General features: G+C 38.4%; 1 protein-coding gene across 1 annotated transcript; it reads left to right on the plus strand.

Annotated features, from left to right (window-relative positions):
• The first annotated feature begins 11,025 nt into the window (after nt 1-11,025).
• Nucleotides 11,026-12,417, plus strand: LOC114531185. The gene has a single exon (XM_028552838.1). It carries the CDS (start codon nt 11,026-11,028, stop codon nt 12,415-12,417), a length of 1,392 nt encoding a protein of 463 aa, XP_028408639.1.
• Nucleotides 12,418-13,350: the final 933 nt, after the last annotated feature.

Here is a 13,350-nt window from a genome sequence, read left to right on the forward strand (position 1 = left end):
CTGTCACGAAACGTTATGTTTACAACTATAAACAAATCAACTGGAACGCTCTTAATGAAACCTTAATGAATGTCCCGTGGGACTTGGCGTTTGCGAGTAATGATATTGACGCATCGTTAGCAGGTTGGTGTGACTTGTTTTTATCAACTGTATCTGACTATGTGCCCAAGCGACGCTTTAATAATACTTGTGACCATCCTTATCTTGACGATGAACTGCTGAAAGTTATCAAGCTGAAAAATCTGTTACGGAAAAAAGCTTTTAAAACAAGAAACCCAAATGACATGGTGAAGTTTAAGGAAACTAGGCGTAAGACTAAGCAACTTATACTGCGGAAAAAGGAAGAACATGTGCACAAACTTAAAGATTCCCTTGGTAGTAATCCTAAACGATTCTGGTCACTTTGTAAAAACATCAACTACGAACCAACCTTCGCCTAATATCCTTCGTGATGGCCAAAAAATTTTCACACATAGTGTTGAATGAGCGAACTTTTTAAATAGTTTCTTCCATTCAGTATTTACTCCTAAAACACAAAACTATTGTGTTCCTGTACAAGCCAACTCCAACAGTCAACTACGGGATTTCGAAGTTAGTGTTACTGAAGTGCATGAATTACTCTCGAATTTAGATCCAAATAAGACCAGTGGTCCGGACGATATCCCTTCGAGGCTACTTAAATATACAGCAACTGCTATCTCTTCAAGTCTATGCCATCTATTCAACATGTCTCTTGTGCTTGCTACATTTCCCAAAGCTTGGAAGAGGGCAAATATTACCCCTGTATACAAAAAAGACGACCCAACGTTGCCTTGACAACTATAAGCCAATATCCTTGTTGTGCGTCTTGTCTAAAGTGTTTGAACGCTGTATACTAAACCATTGTCTCCCTCACCTTTCCACGCTTTTGTATGACATGCAGTATGGTTTTCAGAGAGGACGATCTACCCAGTCACAATTACTGCAGGTTTACCATCATATCTTAGTTAACTTAGCTCAAGGGAAAGAGGTTGATGCTATATATCTTGACTTATCGAGAGCATTTGACAAAGTGCCCCACCACTTGTTAATCACTAAGCTGTCTTCTTATGGTATATCAGGAAACTTACTTAGTTGGTACTATAGTTATTTATCAGACAGGTATCAGAGAGTCGTACTTGACGGAGTGTTTTCTAGTTGGTTACCAGTGACTTCGGGAGTTCCACAGGGGTCCATTCTTGGCCCACTTTTTGTTTCTGATTTTTGTTAACGACCTACCAGATTATATCGGAAATGGATCCCGATTGGCTCTGTTTGCTGATGACTCCAAGCTGTATAGAACACTTGACACTCCTACTTTGACTCAAGCTTTACAACATGACTTAAATTCTCTGGTAACATGGAGTGTGAATTCAAATATGTTGTTCAGTGCCTCTAAATGCAAAACCTTGCATATCTCTAGGAAGAGGACTCCTACAGACGCGACATCTTATCATCTTGGTGACCAAGCCCTCGAACGTGTTTCATATGTCAAAGATCTAGGCATTATAATCTCAAGCAATTTGCAATGGGCTGACCATATTGAAAAGATATCAGCAAAAGCAAATAAGACCCTAGGATTAGTTAAAAGAGTGTGTCATGACATCAAAGACCAGTCCGTGAGGATGCTCCTTTACCGTTCCTTGGTCTTGCCTCAGCTGGAATACTGCTCTTGCTTGTGGTCTCCATACACAATTAAGCACAGAGCCCTTATTGAAAACATCCAAAGAAGAGCCACAAAGTTTATACTGAATTATCCGCCATCGAACGTTTCATACTTGGATCGACTTTTAACCCTCCATATGTTACCACTGGAGTATCGTAGAGAAATTAGTGACCTTCTTCTCCTATATAAATTCAAGACTGGGATGATGGTTATAAACACTAGTGACTACTTTATTGCTTCAGATACTCACTATAGAACACGGAAATTTGACCGAAATAATTTAACCACCTTGTTTAAATTTAAACAAAATTACTTCCAGTTTTCATATTTTCCTAGAGCAGTATCATTATGGAATGATCTTCCCCCAAGTTGTAAGGATCGCTCCTCTATTGCGTCATTTAAATCAAATCTGTATGAATATTATTTCTCTAAACTGGCAAAGTATATTCCACCATGATTCTATAACTTACTCTTGTTAATATTTGTTGCTCCTCGATCGCCAAATCAAGACATTCGAACGCGTAAATAATATGATTTAATACGGTTCAACTATAAGTATAAATACAAAACTAATAACTACCTAGTCTATAATAATTTAGTAAAATAATAAGCAAACTTACAGATAATTCCCCAACTGGGCGATCGACAGCAATGTAGATATAACTAGAGTTAACTTTCGTCCACTAGCATCATTCAGGTAGAGTTAAATCATTTCGTTTAGACTGTTTACTAGATATTTTTCGTCGCCAAACACTTTCAACGGTTTTATATTTGAAATATGAATATATTAAGTCTTTATATTGTTCAACTAATCTCCTAGACAATAGCATGCAAATTGTTTGAGTCCTACAATATTTATCTGAATGGTTGTTTTATGTTTTTATGTAAAGGGTGCTGTTATCAATAGGGATTCGTCCTGTTATGGCTTCCTGTCACTATGTTTATATATTCTTTGTCTTTGTTATTGACTGTAATGTTTGTAATAATGTGACAAATTTATTAAACTAAACTAAACTAAGAGCAAGCATTTTCTAGTAATGCGCAGACCAAATACATTTTCCCCACCGCGCTGAGACCAACTTTCAAATTTTTTTTAAAATCTAAAAATTTAAAATAATTAATTATATCGCCAAACATCCATTCGACAGAAATTCTAACTTTGCTCATTGATTTGTTCCACTGGCTTTGCATCTCTGTGAACATGGCACCTTTAAATGGACCTTGTAAATGTGGGTGGAGTGGGTAAGCTGGGTCACCATAGATGCACATGATATTTCCTTGGGTATCAAACGAACATTGCTCCAACTTCTCTAGCATACCCGACTGAGCGAGCATAGAACTGTCGTGACGTTTCCCCTCAACTGGCCCATAGAGGTTTGCAATCATTCCACATGGTGTAGCAATCGATTGGAACATTATTGTGTGAACTTTTTTATGGCCATTGTAAAGCCCACGCTGAAATCTACCTGGTCGAGATACAGGCCGAACAGTCTCTTCGATAAATCCCCAGCAATTTTGTAGTGCTGCTCCTTTTTGGTAAATAGCGTCAGCAAAGATCTCTAAACGATGGGGTTGCAACCAAGGTTGATCCAACTCAGAAAGCAAATGCTGCCATCTATCATATATTATATTCAACACATGGTTGGAAATCATGCATATCTGAGGCTCTGGCCTGGCAAATCTATGTACCATGTCCAGGTACCTGCATGGGTATGCAAAACGCTTCAACAAAATTGACAAGCCTTCAACTTTATCAACAACTAATCCATTATAGCATCGTATTTCTGATGGTATTTCAAGAAGATCTACTAGATTATAAATATCATTCTTGAAGAATCTAAATTCTGAAAGGCATTCGTCGTTGTTCAGTTCATCTAAATCAAAGCTTCGATTAGTCCAGTAGGGAATTCTTGGATTCTTTGGTTTTGTTGCATTATACAGAAGAGCAAATTCTTCGTCATTTAGACCATTCAAAGCGTGGCCAAATATGCAAATTTAACGAAGGTTCAGCCTCGGGTTCGGCATGTTTATAAATTTGGGTTTCGAAATTTCCCGCGGTTTTGCGTCAATAATCGTAATCATTTGAGAGCAACGATGGCGACGAGAATGGCGACGGCTGTCTTCTCAAAGTAAGACGGACGAGAATGGCGACGGCTGTCTTCTCAAAGTAAGACGTTGCCGTCACCGTCACCGTTCTCGTCGGCCAAACGTAAGGTCACTAGTATTAAATGGAAAACTTCACCATCCAAGGAAAATTTCCATAGCAGTAGCAGGAAATTCCAAGGGGTAATATTGCAAAACCGGAAAGAAATTTTGCTGCAAAGGAACACTGGAAGATGTGGAAACACTTGTTGAACACAATGCGGAACTTGTCCATATGTTGTGTTGCCCCAAATCTCAATTCACAATCAAATTGCTTGAACATATTTCAAGACTGAACACAAAAATTGTGTGGACCTTATACATGTTAAAAGCATGATCAGACTGTTTCCATGCCAAAAACTGCATTGTATAACAAAAGAAAATGTGGCTGTGCAGAAAATAAAGAACCTGAAGATCGCTCAACAACTGATGATTTGTTGACTGATTATTCTACTGATGAAGAAAACATTTTGAATTTTAAATTTTCAGGTAGCATTTTGTTGCTGGTCATTTCATACCTACTTGTAGTTATTTTGTGGCTGGCATTGTATTTCACACGCAACAAAAGAGTTTTTTCTGTAAAGCTCTGTTCTCAGTATTTCCATCACTTGTTTAGTAGTCCTATTTTGTCTTTTCCGGTACCCAGTTTCCTTTCTGCACGCCAAGTTTAATTAGTTATCTTGAATCTTGACTTTTTCTCTGTTTGTATGTCAGCAATTCAGGGGGGCGGAGTTAGACACTGCCATGGTCATATGGTAACAAGCAAGTTCATACTTCGTAGGCAACTAGAGACTTGACGCTGAAGCAATCGACAAATGATGGCAATTTTAATCTGAGGAAATATTAATCATAGCGATGACTGTTTTGATGTTTCCTCTAGAGGTAAACAGTGTGCTTTTAATATTTTATTAGGACTTTTAACAGCCCGCAATGGTCGCTAACTACATTAAATACTTTTTTTATTAATACAAGGCAACAGATTGTATATAAAGGCGATGAATAATCACTTGATCAATTTGTTACCAGGTGCCGTGTATTATCCGCGAAAGAAATATCCCCGAAAGACATCATTCTAGCAAAGTGACAATGCTATGGAAAGCCTAAGGTGGGATAGCTTAGAATCAAGAAGAGATTTGCATGTTCTTAAATTAGTAAAAAAATGTATATTAGGGAACTGCCCTCAATTTTTTAATGACTAGTTCGTTTTGAATTGTGACGCCTCAGTGCGCATAACAAGGCAATCTGATAAACTTCGTTTACCTAAAGTGAGAACTAAATGTGCAAAGAGGTCCTTCTACTATTATGGATGCAAGGTTTTTAACAAGGTTAATTAACTAAGACGATAAAGAACTATAAATACGAACTTGATGCATGATTGGTAGTAATACTTGTTTATCTAACATTGGCTAAATACAACAACATCAGTTTATTTAATAACAGTTGAAGAGATCATAGACATAGGATTATATACTATCTACATGTTAAGTAGAATTTTATTTGTAAAATATGTGCATCAGGGCCCCTAAGGATAACAGTGGATTCCACTGATTGGGTTAACCTGACTAAATAAAATTTTATTCATTCATTCAGACCTGCCAAAACTTGTTAGTGTATCATGTTTTGAAAATGAGCTTTATTTCTACATCTGAGCGAAATGAACAGCCCATCATGGTTGGTGACAATAAACCACCCATTGTGGTGAGTGAGCCATCCATTGTGGTTGACTCAATGGTCATAACAAATGATGGGGAAGTAATTTGTGTAATTGACTACAACCAAGAACTGCAAGGGCTTGTTATCATTCATAAGGACATTCCCTCTCATTATAAACTTCACATTTAAAATTGCAAATACATTTGTTAAATATAAATATGTTCTTTGATAAAGCATATGGAGTGTTTCTATCTGCTTGATTCTCATGCACATAATTGTTTTGGAATGTCCAATCCTAATGGTACAGCAGTAGTATTGCAGTTTGCAAACATTTCAGATTTAGAGCAATATTTGTATGCTCTTTCTGAGGCATAGCATTCTAATTTGTTTGAAATTGTGCCTGTTCAAGTTTACAGAACTTCTTAATTGCACCCTCAAACAACACTGGGAATTTTATCTAGAGTGTAAGGCTCCGAAAAAAATAGAGAATTACAAAAAGCTAAACATTCAACGAAAAATGATCATGAGAGGCATAATAGACTCCAAAATATGAGGGAGTATATAAGCAAACAACAGTGTAATGAAACTGTCTTGGCTTGACAATGTAAAAGCCTTGGTAGACATAGTTCCCCAAGATTTGTCTTTCAGATGTTTTCTCTAGATGACTTGCCCAATGCACTTCTGTCAATCCCTGGTGTCAATCCAAGATAACGTACGACTCAATGGCTTGATTAATATTGCTAAAATTGATGTTTAAAAATGCATTTGACATCACAGTTGACAGTCCCCATTATCATATTAGAGATGTTCTAGTTTTGTTTTTTTTTGTTAAAAGTTTACCCTTTTATATATGCTATTGACATGTAACATTAAATAACTATTCATGGCACATGTTACTGTGCTGCTGAAATTGACATTTAAATTTGAAAGTGCATTTGACATTTTGTACTATTATGTTGACATTTCCTGTTCTTCTGTTAACATAAATTGATCTTACTTTTATTTTAAAAGCATGTAAATCTTCTTCAAGTAAATAATATACCAGTTGAGAAAACATAATGTAACCCCCCCCCCCAATTAATCAATAACAAACACTTATGTATGGCACTGTATTGCATACATAGTGTTTGTTACTATTAATGCCTTATTAAAAAGTTATTATCAGTATTAATTGCTTGTAACTATTAGGATGTAAATATTTCAGACTTCATCAAATAAGTGTAAGTAGTAAGTTTGTTGTAAGTTTATCTATCTATTCAGACTTAATCACTGATATCACTTGTAAATAAAGTTTTTCAAGCTAATATATAGTTTTTTCCCAATGCAGCAATTTCCTTGCGATAGTAACTCCTAGTACATAATCTTTTGTCCAATTTTGTTATCATTGTCATTCATCAAATGCTTTACGTAGCCTTTAAATTTGGGGACTTCAAGCACTCAATTTTAGTCATTAAAAGAGTATGATATTGCAGTATGATATAAAGCTTGTAACATCTTCTTGTATGGTTGACCAGTTAAACCGCCCAAGAGACTAACATTACAATAGAATCTGCTAATTATATTTCAAATTAATAGTTATTAAATGAACCCTTTTTTAAATAACTTTAAAAAACAAAAAAAATAATATATGCATGCTTGATTTAATGTAATTTAGGTTTTAGACTTAAGTATTTGTTTGAGGAGAATGAAGGGCAGTTGCCTTAATAAAGTTTTCTATGGTAGCAGGAAATGGTTGCACAATAAAACAAGAAAGCAGTTTTTGAAGTTGATCTGGACAAGTATGTCATCGATGAGTGAAGCCAAGCAAGATCTTTACCAAGTTATATATGCAATGGCCATAGCTGATGTGAGAAATGAACTAGAATGGTATAGCTTGTCTATTACATGTACAAAAGCGGCATGTTGCCAAAGATGGTACCAATACAAGTGACAATTTGTGGTACGAGTAGATCACAAAGTCAAAGACTCCTGATTTAGACAAGAAAACAACATGGCAAAATGCTCAAGATAAGACAATTGCATTTGAAGATCAATTGGGAAACAGTGAAGGAGTTTAATACAAGCGGAACAAGTGGCTGCGGATCAGCTTGAAGAAAGATCTTTTAAACATGCTGAAATGAAGAATCCAGATACAAAAGACAGAATGATTTGAGGATTTAGAACATATACATGAGCAGTTTGGAAAAGAAATTAGAGATGCCTATGGCTCAATGTGGCGATAAAATATTTCAGAAGTTGTTAGACAAACAACAATATGTAGATGCAAAAAGTTTGCAAGAAAAGACACTGTATAAAAGCTCAAAATTCATCCACGCCGTTCAGCTGCAATGCAAAAGAGCGAGAACTAACCCAATTGCTTCGACATTTACCTTGCCCGAATCTACGGGTAATATATCACATTGGGCTTCGTGGTGGGATCATGCATTCATGAAAATGAAGTTCTAAACGACAGATTTCCCTTTAACTATCTGAGAATGTATGTGAAAGGTACAAACAGATCGAGCAGAACGAACCGAAAAGCCTTAAGAAAAGTTACAGAAGAGGTAGAGACACTGGAAGCCGAATTTAAAGCGGCTCAAGATCGAGTTCAAGTGTATTTGGACAATACCTTGGATGATTCGTCGAGTTGTAGTTCGCAGAGAGGCACGGGGAACATGATTGACAAAAATGTTAGAAGTTCTAAGCAATTCCCTCGTGAACAATTAGGGCAAAAAAAACAAAAAACCCTGTTATTTGAAGAGCCTACTCGTTTGGAACAGCAGTTGCAAAGCACGCCGTATCCAAAATTGACAATCAAAGCTTCAACAACGACAGGTGAAACTAATAACACGGTTGGCAATGATTTGTGGAGACAACTAAAGCAAGTCTCAATACCAGTATTTTCGGGTGATAAACGTAACTATGAGAATTGGAAAGCGACGTTCACGGTGTGTATCGACCAAACACCAGCAACCCCAGAGTATAAGCTCTCGCAACTTCGACAGTACTTATCTGGAGAAGCATTAAGAACTGTGGAGAAACTGGGCCATTTGGCGCGTGCATATGAAGCTGCTAAAGAAAGATTGGAAAGAAGGTACGGCAGCAAGTCGCATTGTATTTGGAAGAGCTCAAAACTTTCAAAGCAATTCGACCGGGGAATTCGAAAGATTTAGAGGAATTTGTTGATCTTTTGGATATTGCTGTTATCAACTTGCAAGAAACTGGCAGAGATGAGAAGTTGTGCAACGGGTCCTTATACTTGAAGCTACAGAAAAAGTTGACCGAACACATGATTTTGCAATATCACCGTTGGACATTTGAGAAGAAGAAAGAAGGATCCGTACTATCGCTTAGAGAGTGGGTGACTCAAGAGTCTGAATTTTAAATGATAGCATCAGAAACGTGCCAAGGTGTAAGTTTGGGCAACTCCAGAAGGCTAAAGCAAAGAGACGGTGGTCGAACCTATTTTAATAAAGGTAGCGTCTTAAAATGTAACTTGTGCAATGGTCCACATCCACTATGGCAATGCATGCACTTTAAGCAAATGTCAATTTCGGAAAGATGGAACTTTTCAAAACAGTTGCGTCTTTGTTATCAATGTTTGGGCGAAGGTCATATGGGCAGTGAATGTAATAATAGTCAGTGTTGTGGCGTTGATGGCTGTACGAAGACCCATAATAGACTATTACATGGTTATCAGTACACTGGAGAGAAGAAAATGAAAGGTAATCAACGAGAAGAATCAAAACCACCAACCTATCGGGGAATTCGAGCAAGTATCTCCACTCAAACTCCTTCTACCATGGAAGGGGAGACGGTGATAGACTCTGAAAGATCTCTTACTATGTGTGTCCAACCGAAGACATCCCAACAACAAGAGTTCTTTGCAATGCAAACAGTTCCAGTTATATTGATAATGGACATCGTAGACAAAAAGTTAATGCGCTGTTAGACAATGCCAGTACCAAGACGTACATTAACACAGACGTAGCTGCTGAGTTAGGACTCCAAAGTAGTTTTCAAAAGACCAATGTCAATGTCTTGAATGGGCAAGTAGAGACTTTCCTGACAATGCCTGTGGAGTTTGAATTAGAAAGTATGGATGGGGAAGTCAACACCAGAATTGAGGCGTACACAACCGAGAAAGTAACCGATGACATGAAAGTGGTGAATTGGAGTCACCACGCTGACAAGTGGAATCATCTTAAGGAGACTCAGTTTCCTGTTATTGCGTCAAAGCCGCTGGTAGATATTCTCATTGGTCTTGACTACGCAGATCTTCACTAATCTGTACAAGATGTTCGATGTCAGCAGATCTTCACTAATCTGTACAAGATGTTCGATGTCAGCCTAACGAGCCAATTGCGCGACTTACGCCTCTGGGATGGACATGTAACCCCGCAAGACGACAAGTTTCGCCAGCAAACCAACTTTAGCCGGACATACTTTTCCCGAAGTGATAACGGTTTAGATGAAGTTGACTCACTGCTTCAAAAGTTTTGGGAAAATATAATATATATATATATATATATATATATATATATATATATATATATATATATATATGTCATTTTGGTTGAAAGTGGACCATGGAAAGTGGAAGATCAACTAGCACTGAAGAAAGTCGAACAGTCTCTGAAGTATGAGAATGGAAGATATCAAGTAGCGATTACATGGAAGAATGATGAACCCATGATCTTCGACAATTATGACATGGCACTCCGAAGGCTACAAAATACCGAGAAACGGAAGAAGAACATCAAATTAGGAGGAGTCTATTCAAACATAAGTATATTCAGAAGGGATATATTCGCAAGGTTAAAGAAGAAGAAAAACGACCACGTAAAGCTTGGTATTTACCTCACTTCCCAGTTCTACGGCCAGACAAACCCACTACGAAAACACATATTGTATTTGATGCATCCACCAAAGAGAACGGAGTCTCTTGAATGACGAAATTCACCAAGGTCCGAAGCTACAAAGAGATTTGTTCAACATCCTCATTCGTTTCTGAGAACACCCAGTTGCTATCATCTGTGATATCGCCGAGATGTATCTTCGAATAGAAATAGCTCCTAAAGATCGAAAGTATCAGTGATTCCTTTGGCGTTCGATTGATGATGATGAACCTCCAGACGAATACGAGTTTAATCGGGTTGTTTAGGAATCAATTTGTCGCCATTTCATGCTCAGTACGTACCTGGTCCAGCGACATGCGAAAGAATTAGAGCAGGACTATCCAATGGCCGCAAAGACAGTAAAGGATTCGACGTACATGGATGACAGCATGGATTCCGTACCGACAGATGGTCTTGGCGTCGAACTATATCATCAGTTAAGTGAGCTTTACCAAAAAGCTAACATGTATCCACACAAATGGCTGTCAAATTCCATAGCAGTGTTAGAGCACATCCCAGAAGAGAAACGAGCGTTGAATGTACTCTTAGAGAAACCAAGCGACTTGCCAAGTGTAAAAACTTGTTCACCTCGATGAAGATTCGTTCACCTTTAACGGACAGACGATTAAGAATGACCTTCTACCCATAAAACGGAATTTTTTAAAGAAAATGGCTTCGCTTTTTGACCCCATGGGGTTTCTTGCACCGTCGTTCCTCATTCAGGCTAAGATCATTCTTCAAGAGATTTGGACGCGAGGACTCGAGTGGGATGATGAGATCGTGGACAGCAACATACTTACAAAAGCAGAAAGTTGGCTTAACCAGTTGAACAAGTTGGATGACATCAAAGTACCACGATGCATATGGCTAGAAAAGGACAAAAAGGTCCTCTCGATCACCTTGCACACATTTGTTGATGCATCCCAAGAAGCGTATGGTGCCGTGGTCTATGCAAAAGCTATTTACGTCAGTGGCAATCAATCATGTCGTCTGATAGCTGCGAAAACAAAAGTTGCACCACTCAAAGCAATGAGCATCCTTCGTCTGGAGTTAATGGCCACTGTATTGGGAACAAGACTAACGACGTCCATCACCAACACTCTTACAGTGAAGCCTGAACAAGTCACCCACTGGTCAGAGAGTATGAATGTTCTTTGGTGGATACGCAATGCAAGTCGAAAGTATCAAGTATTTGTCGCGAATCATGTGGGAGAGATTCAAATGTTAACTAACCCGACTCAATGGCGTTACATACCATGCGAAGAAAATCCGACAGATCTGCTCACAAGAGGAGTAACACTCTCTACCTTAGCTTCCATGAATTTCTGGTGGCACGGTCCTAGCTTTTTGGCGCATGATGAATCTACGTGGCCGATCAATCGAATTGAAATGCAGACAAGCCCAAATGAGGAAAGAAGAAATTATTACAAAAAGAAAATGAGAAGAAAGCAGGAAGAGTCTGTTGAAGGCGAAGAAATAACAGAAAGAACAATGACTGCTGTAAATGCAAATGCTGTTCAATCTTGGCGATTACAACCAACCTTGTTTTCTTCCTGGCAAAGACTGGTTCGAGTCCGAGGGTGGGTTAATCGGCTTATAACCAATTGTAGAACTGTTGATGGTCCCATTCACAGAGAGTTGACTTCTGATGAAATCAGAGATGTAGAGAACGCAATTATAGCAAAGTCTCAAAGAGAATCCTTTCCATTAGAACTGCAAGCACTTCAATGTGAAAAGGAACTGCCAAAGAATAGCAAACTACTTGGTCTGTGCCCCTGTCTACACAAAAACGGCCTGATTAGATCGAACGGACGACTACAATATGCTGAATTTCTACCTTTCGACGTCCGGTTCCCAATCATTCTACCGAGGAAGCACTATGTTACCAAATTATTGGTAAAGTATTACCATGAGCAAGGCTGTCATATTGGTGGTACTAACCAAACCCTTGCTGATATCTCTTCACCATTCTGGATTGTATCAGGGCGTGAAGAAGTTCGGGATTGGGAAAAAGAGTGTTCAGAATTTAGACGAAGAAACGCAAGGCAGCAACTCAAATAATGGCACCACTTCCAAACATTCGATTAAAAACCTCAATGAAGGCATTTTGTTACACAGGTGTGATTATGCTGGTCCATTTTACACCGTACAAGGAAGAGGAAAATGTCGACAAAAACGATACCTTTGTCTATTTACCTGCTTATCCTGCAGAGCAGTCCATCTCGAAATGGCCTTTTCTATGGATACAGATTCATTTCTTAACGCATTTTATCGAATGGTAAATCGGCGAGGCTTACCCGAGGAGATGATTTCGGACAACGGAACTAATTTCGTTGGGGCCGAAAATTAACGTCAGCTGGTTGAACGACTAGACAAGAACAGAATTATAGCATCGACGTCAAATAAAGGGGTGAGATGGCATTTCAATCCGCCACACACACCACACTTTGGAGGAGTGTTTGAAGCAATGGTTAAGTCTGCAAAGAAAGCGATTTATGCCATACTTAGATCAGCAGACATTTTGGACGAGGAACTGTTATCAGCCTACAGGTGCTGGGCACTCATCAATTCGCATCCCCTTACCTATCAATCAGCGAGCCTCAAAGATAAGGTTCCATTAACACCAAATCATTTCTTAGTTGGTCAAGTCAGAGGAAAATTTGCCCCAGAAAGCGTGGACAAGACTGATTTCAATGCAAGAAAAAGATGGAGACGAGTACAGGAGTTAGTACGCCATTTCTGGCACCAATGGCTTAAAGAATGGCTGCCGACTTTAAATCGACGGAAAAAGTGGCAACAACTACAAAAGGATGTCAAAAAGGGTGATGTAGTTTTAGTGATTTCCCTTGACTCACTTAGAGGACATTGGGCGTTGGGAAGAATTGTTAGCATTCATCCAGGAGAAGATGGACACATATGTGTCGTGAAAGTGCGAATTGGAGAGCAGTATTCACAAGACCAGTAACAAAGATTTGTCCGCTCGAATGCGAACGT

The sequence above is a fragment of the Dendronephthya gigantea genome, unplaced genomic scaffold, assembly GCF_004324835.1.
Source record: "Dendronephthya gigantea isolate DGI-Jeju-01 unplaced genomic scaffold, DenGig_1.0 000069F, whole genome shotgun sequence".
Lineage (NCBI taxonomy): Eukaryota > Metazoa > Cnidaria > Anthozoa > Malacalcyonacea > Nephtheidae > Dendronephthya > Dendronephthya gigantea.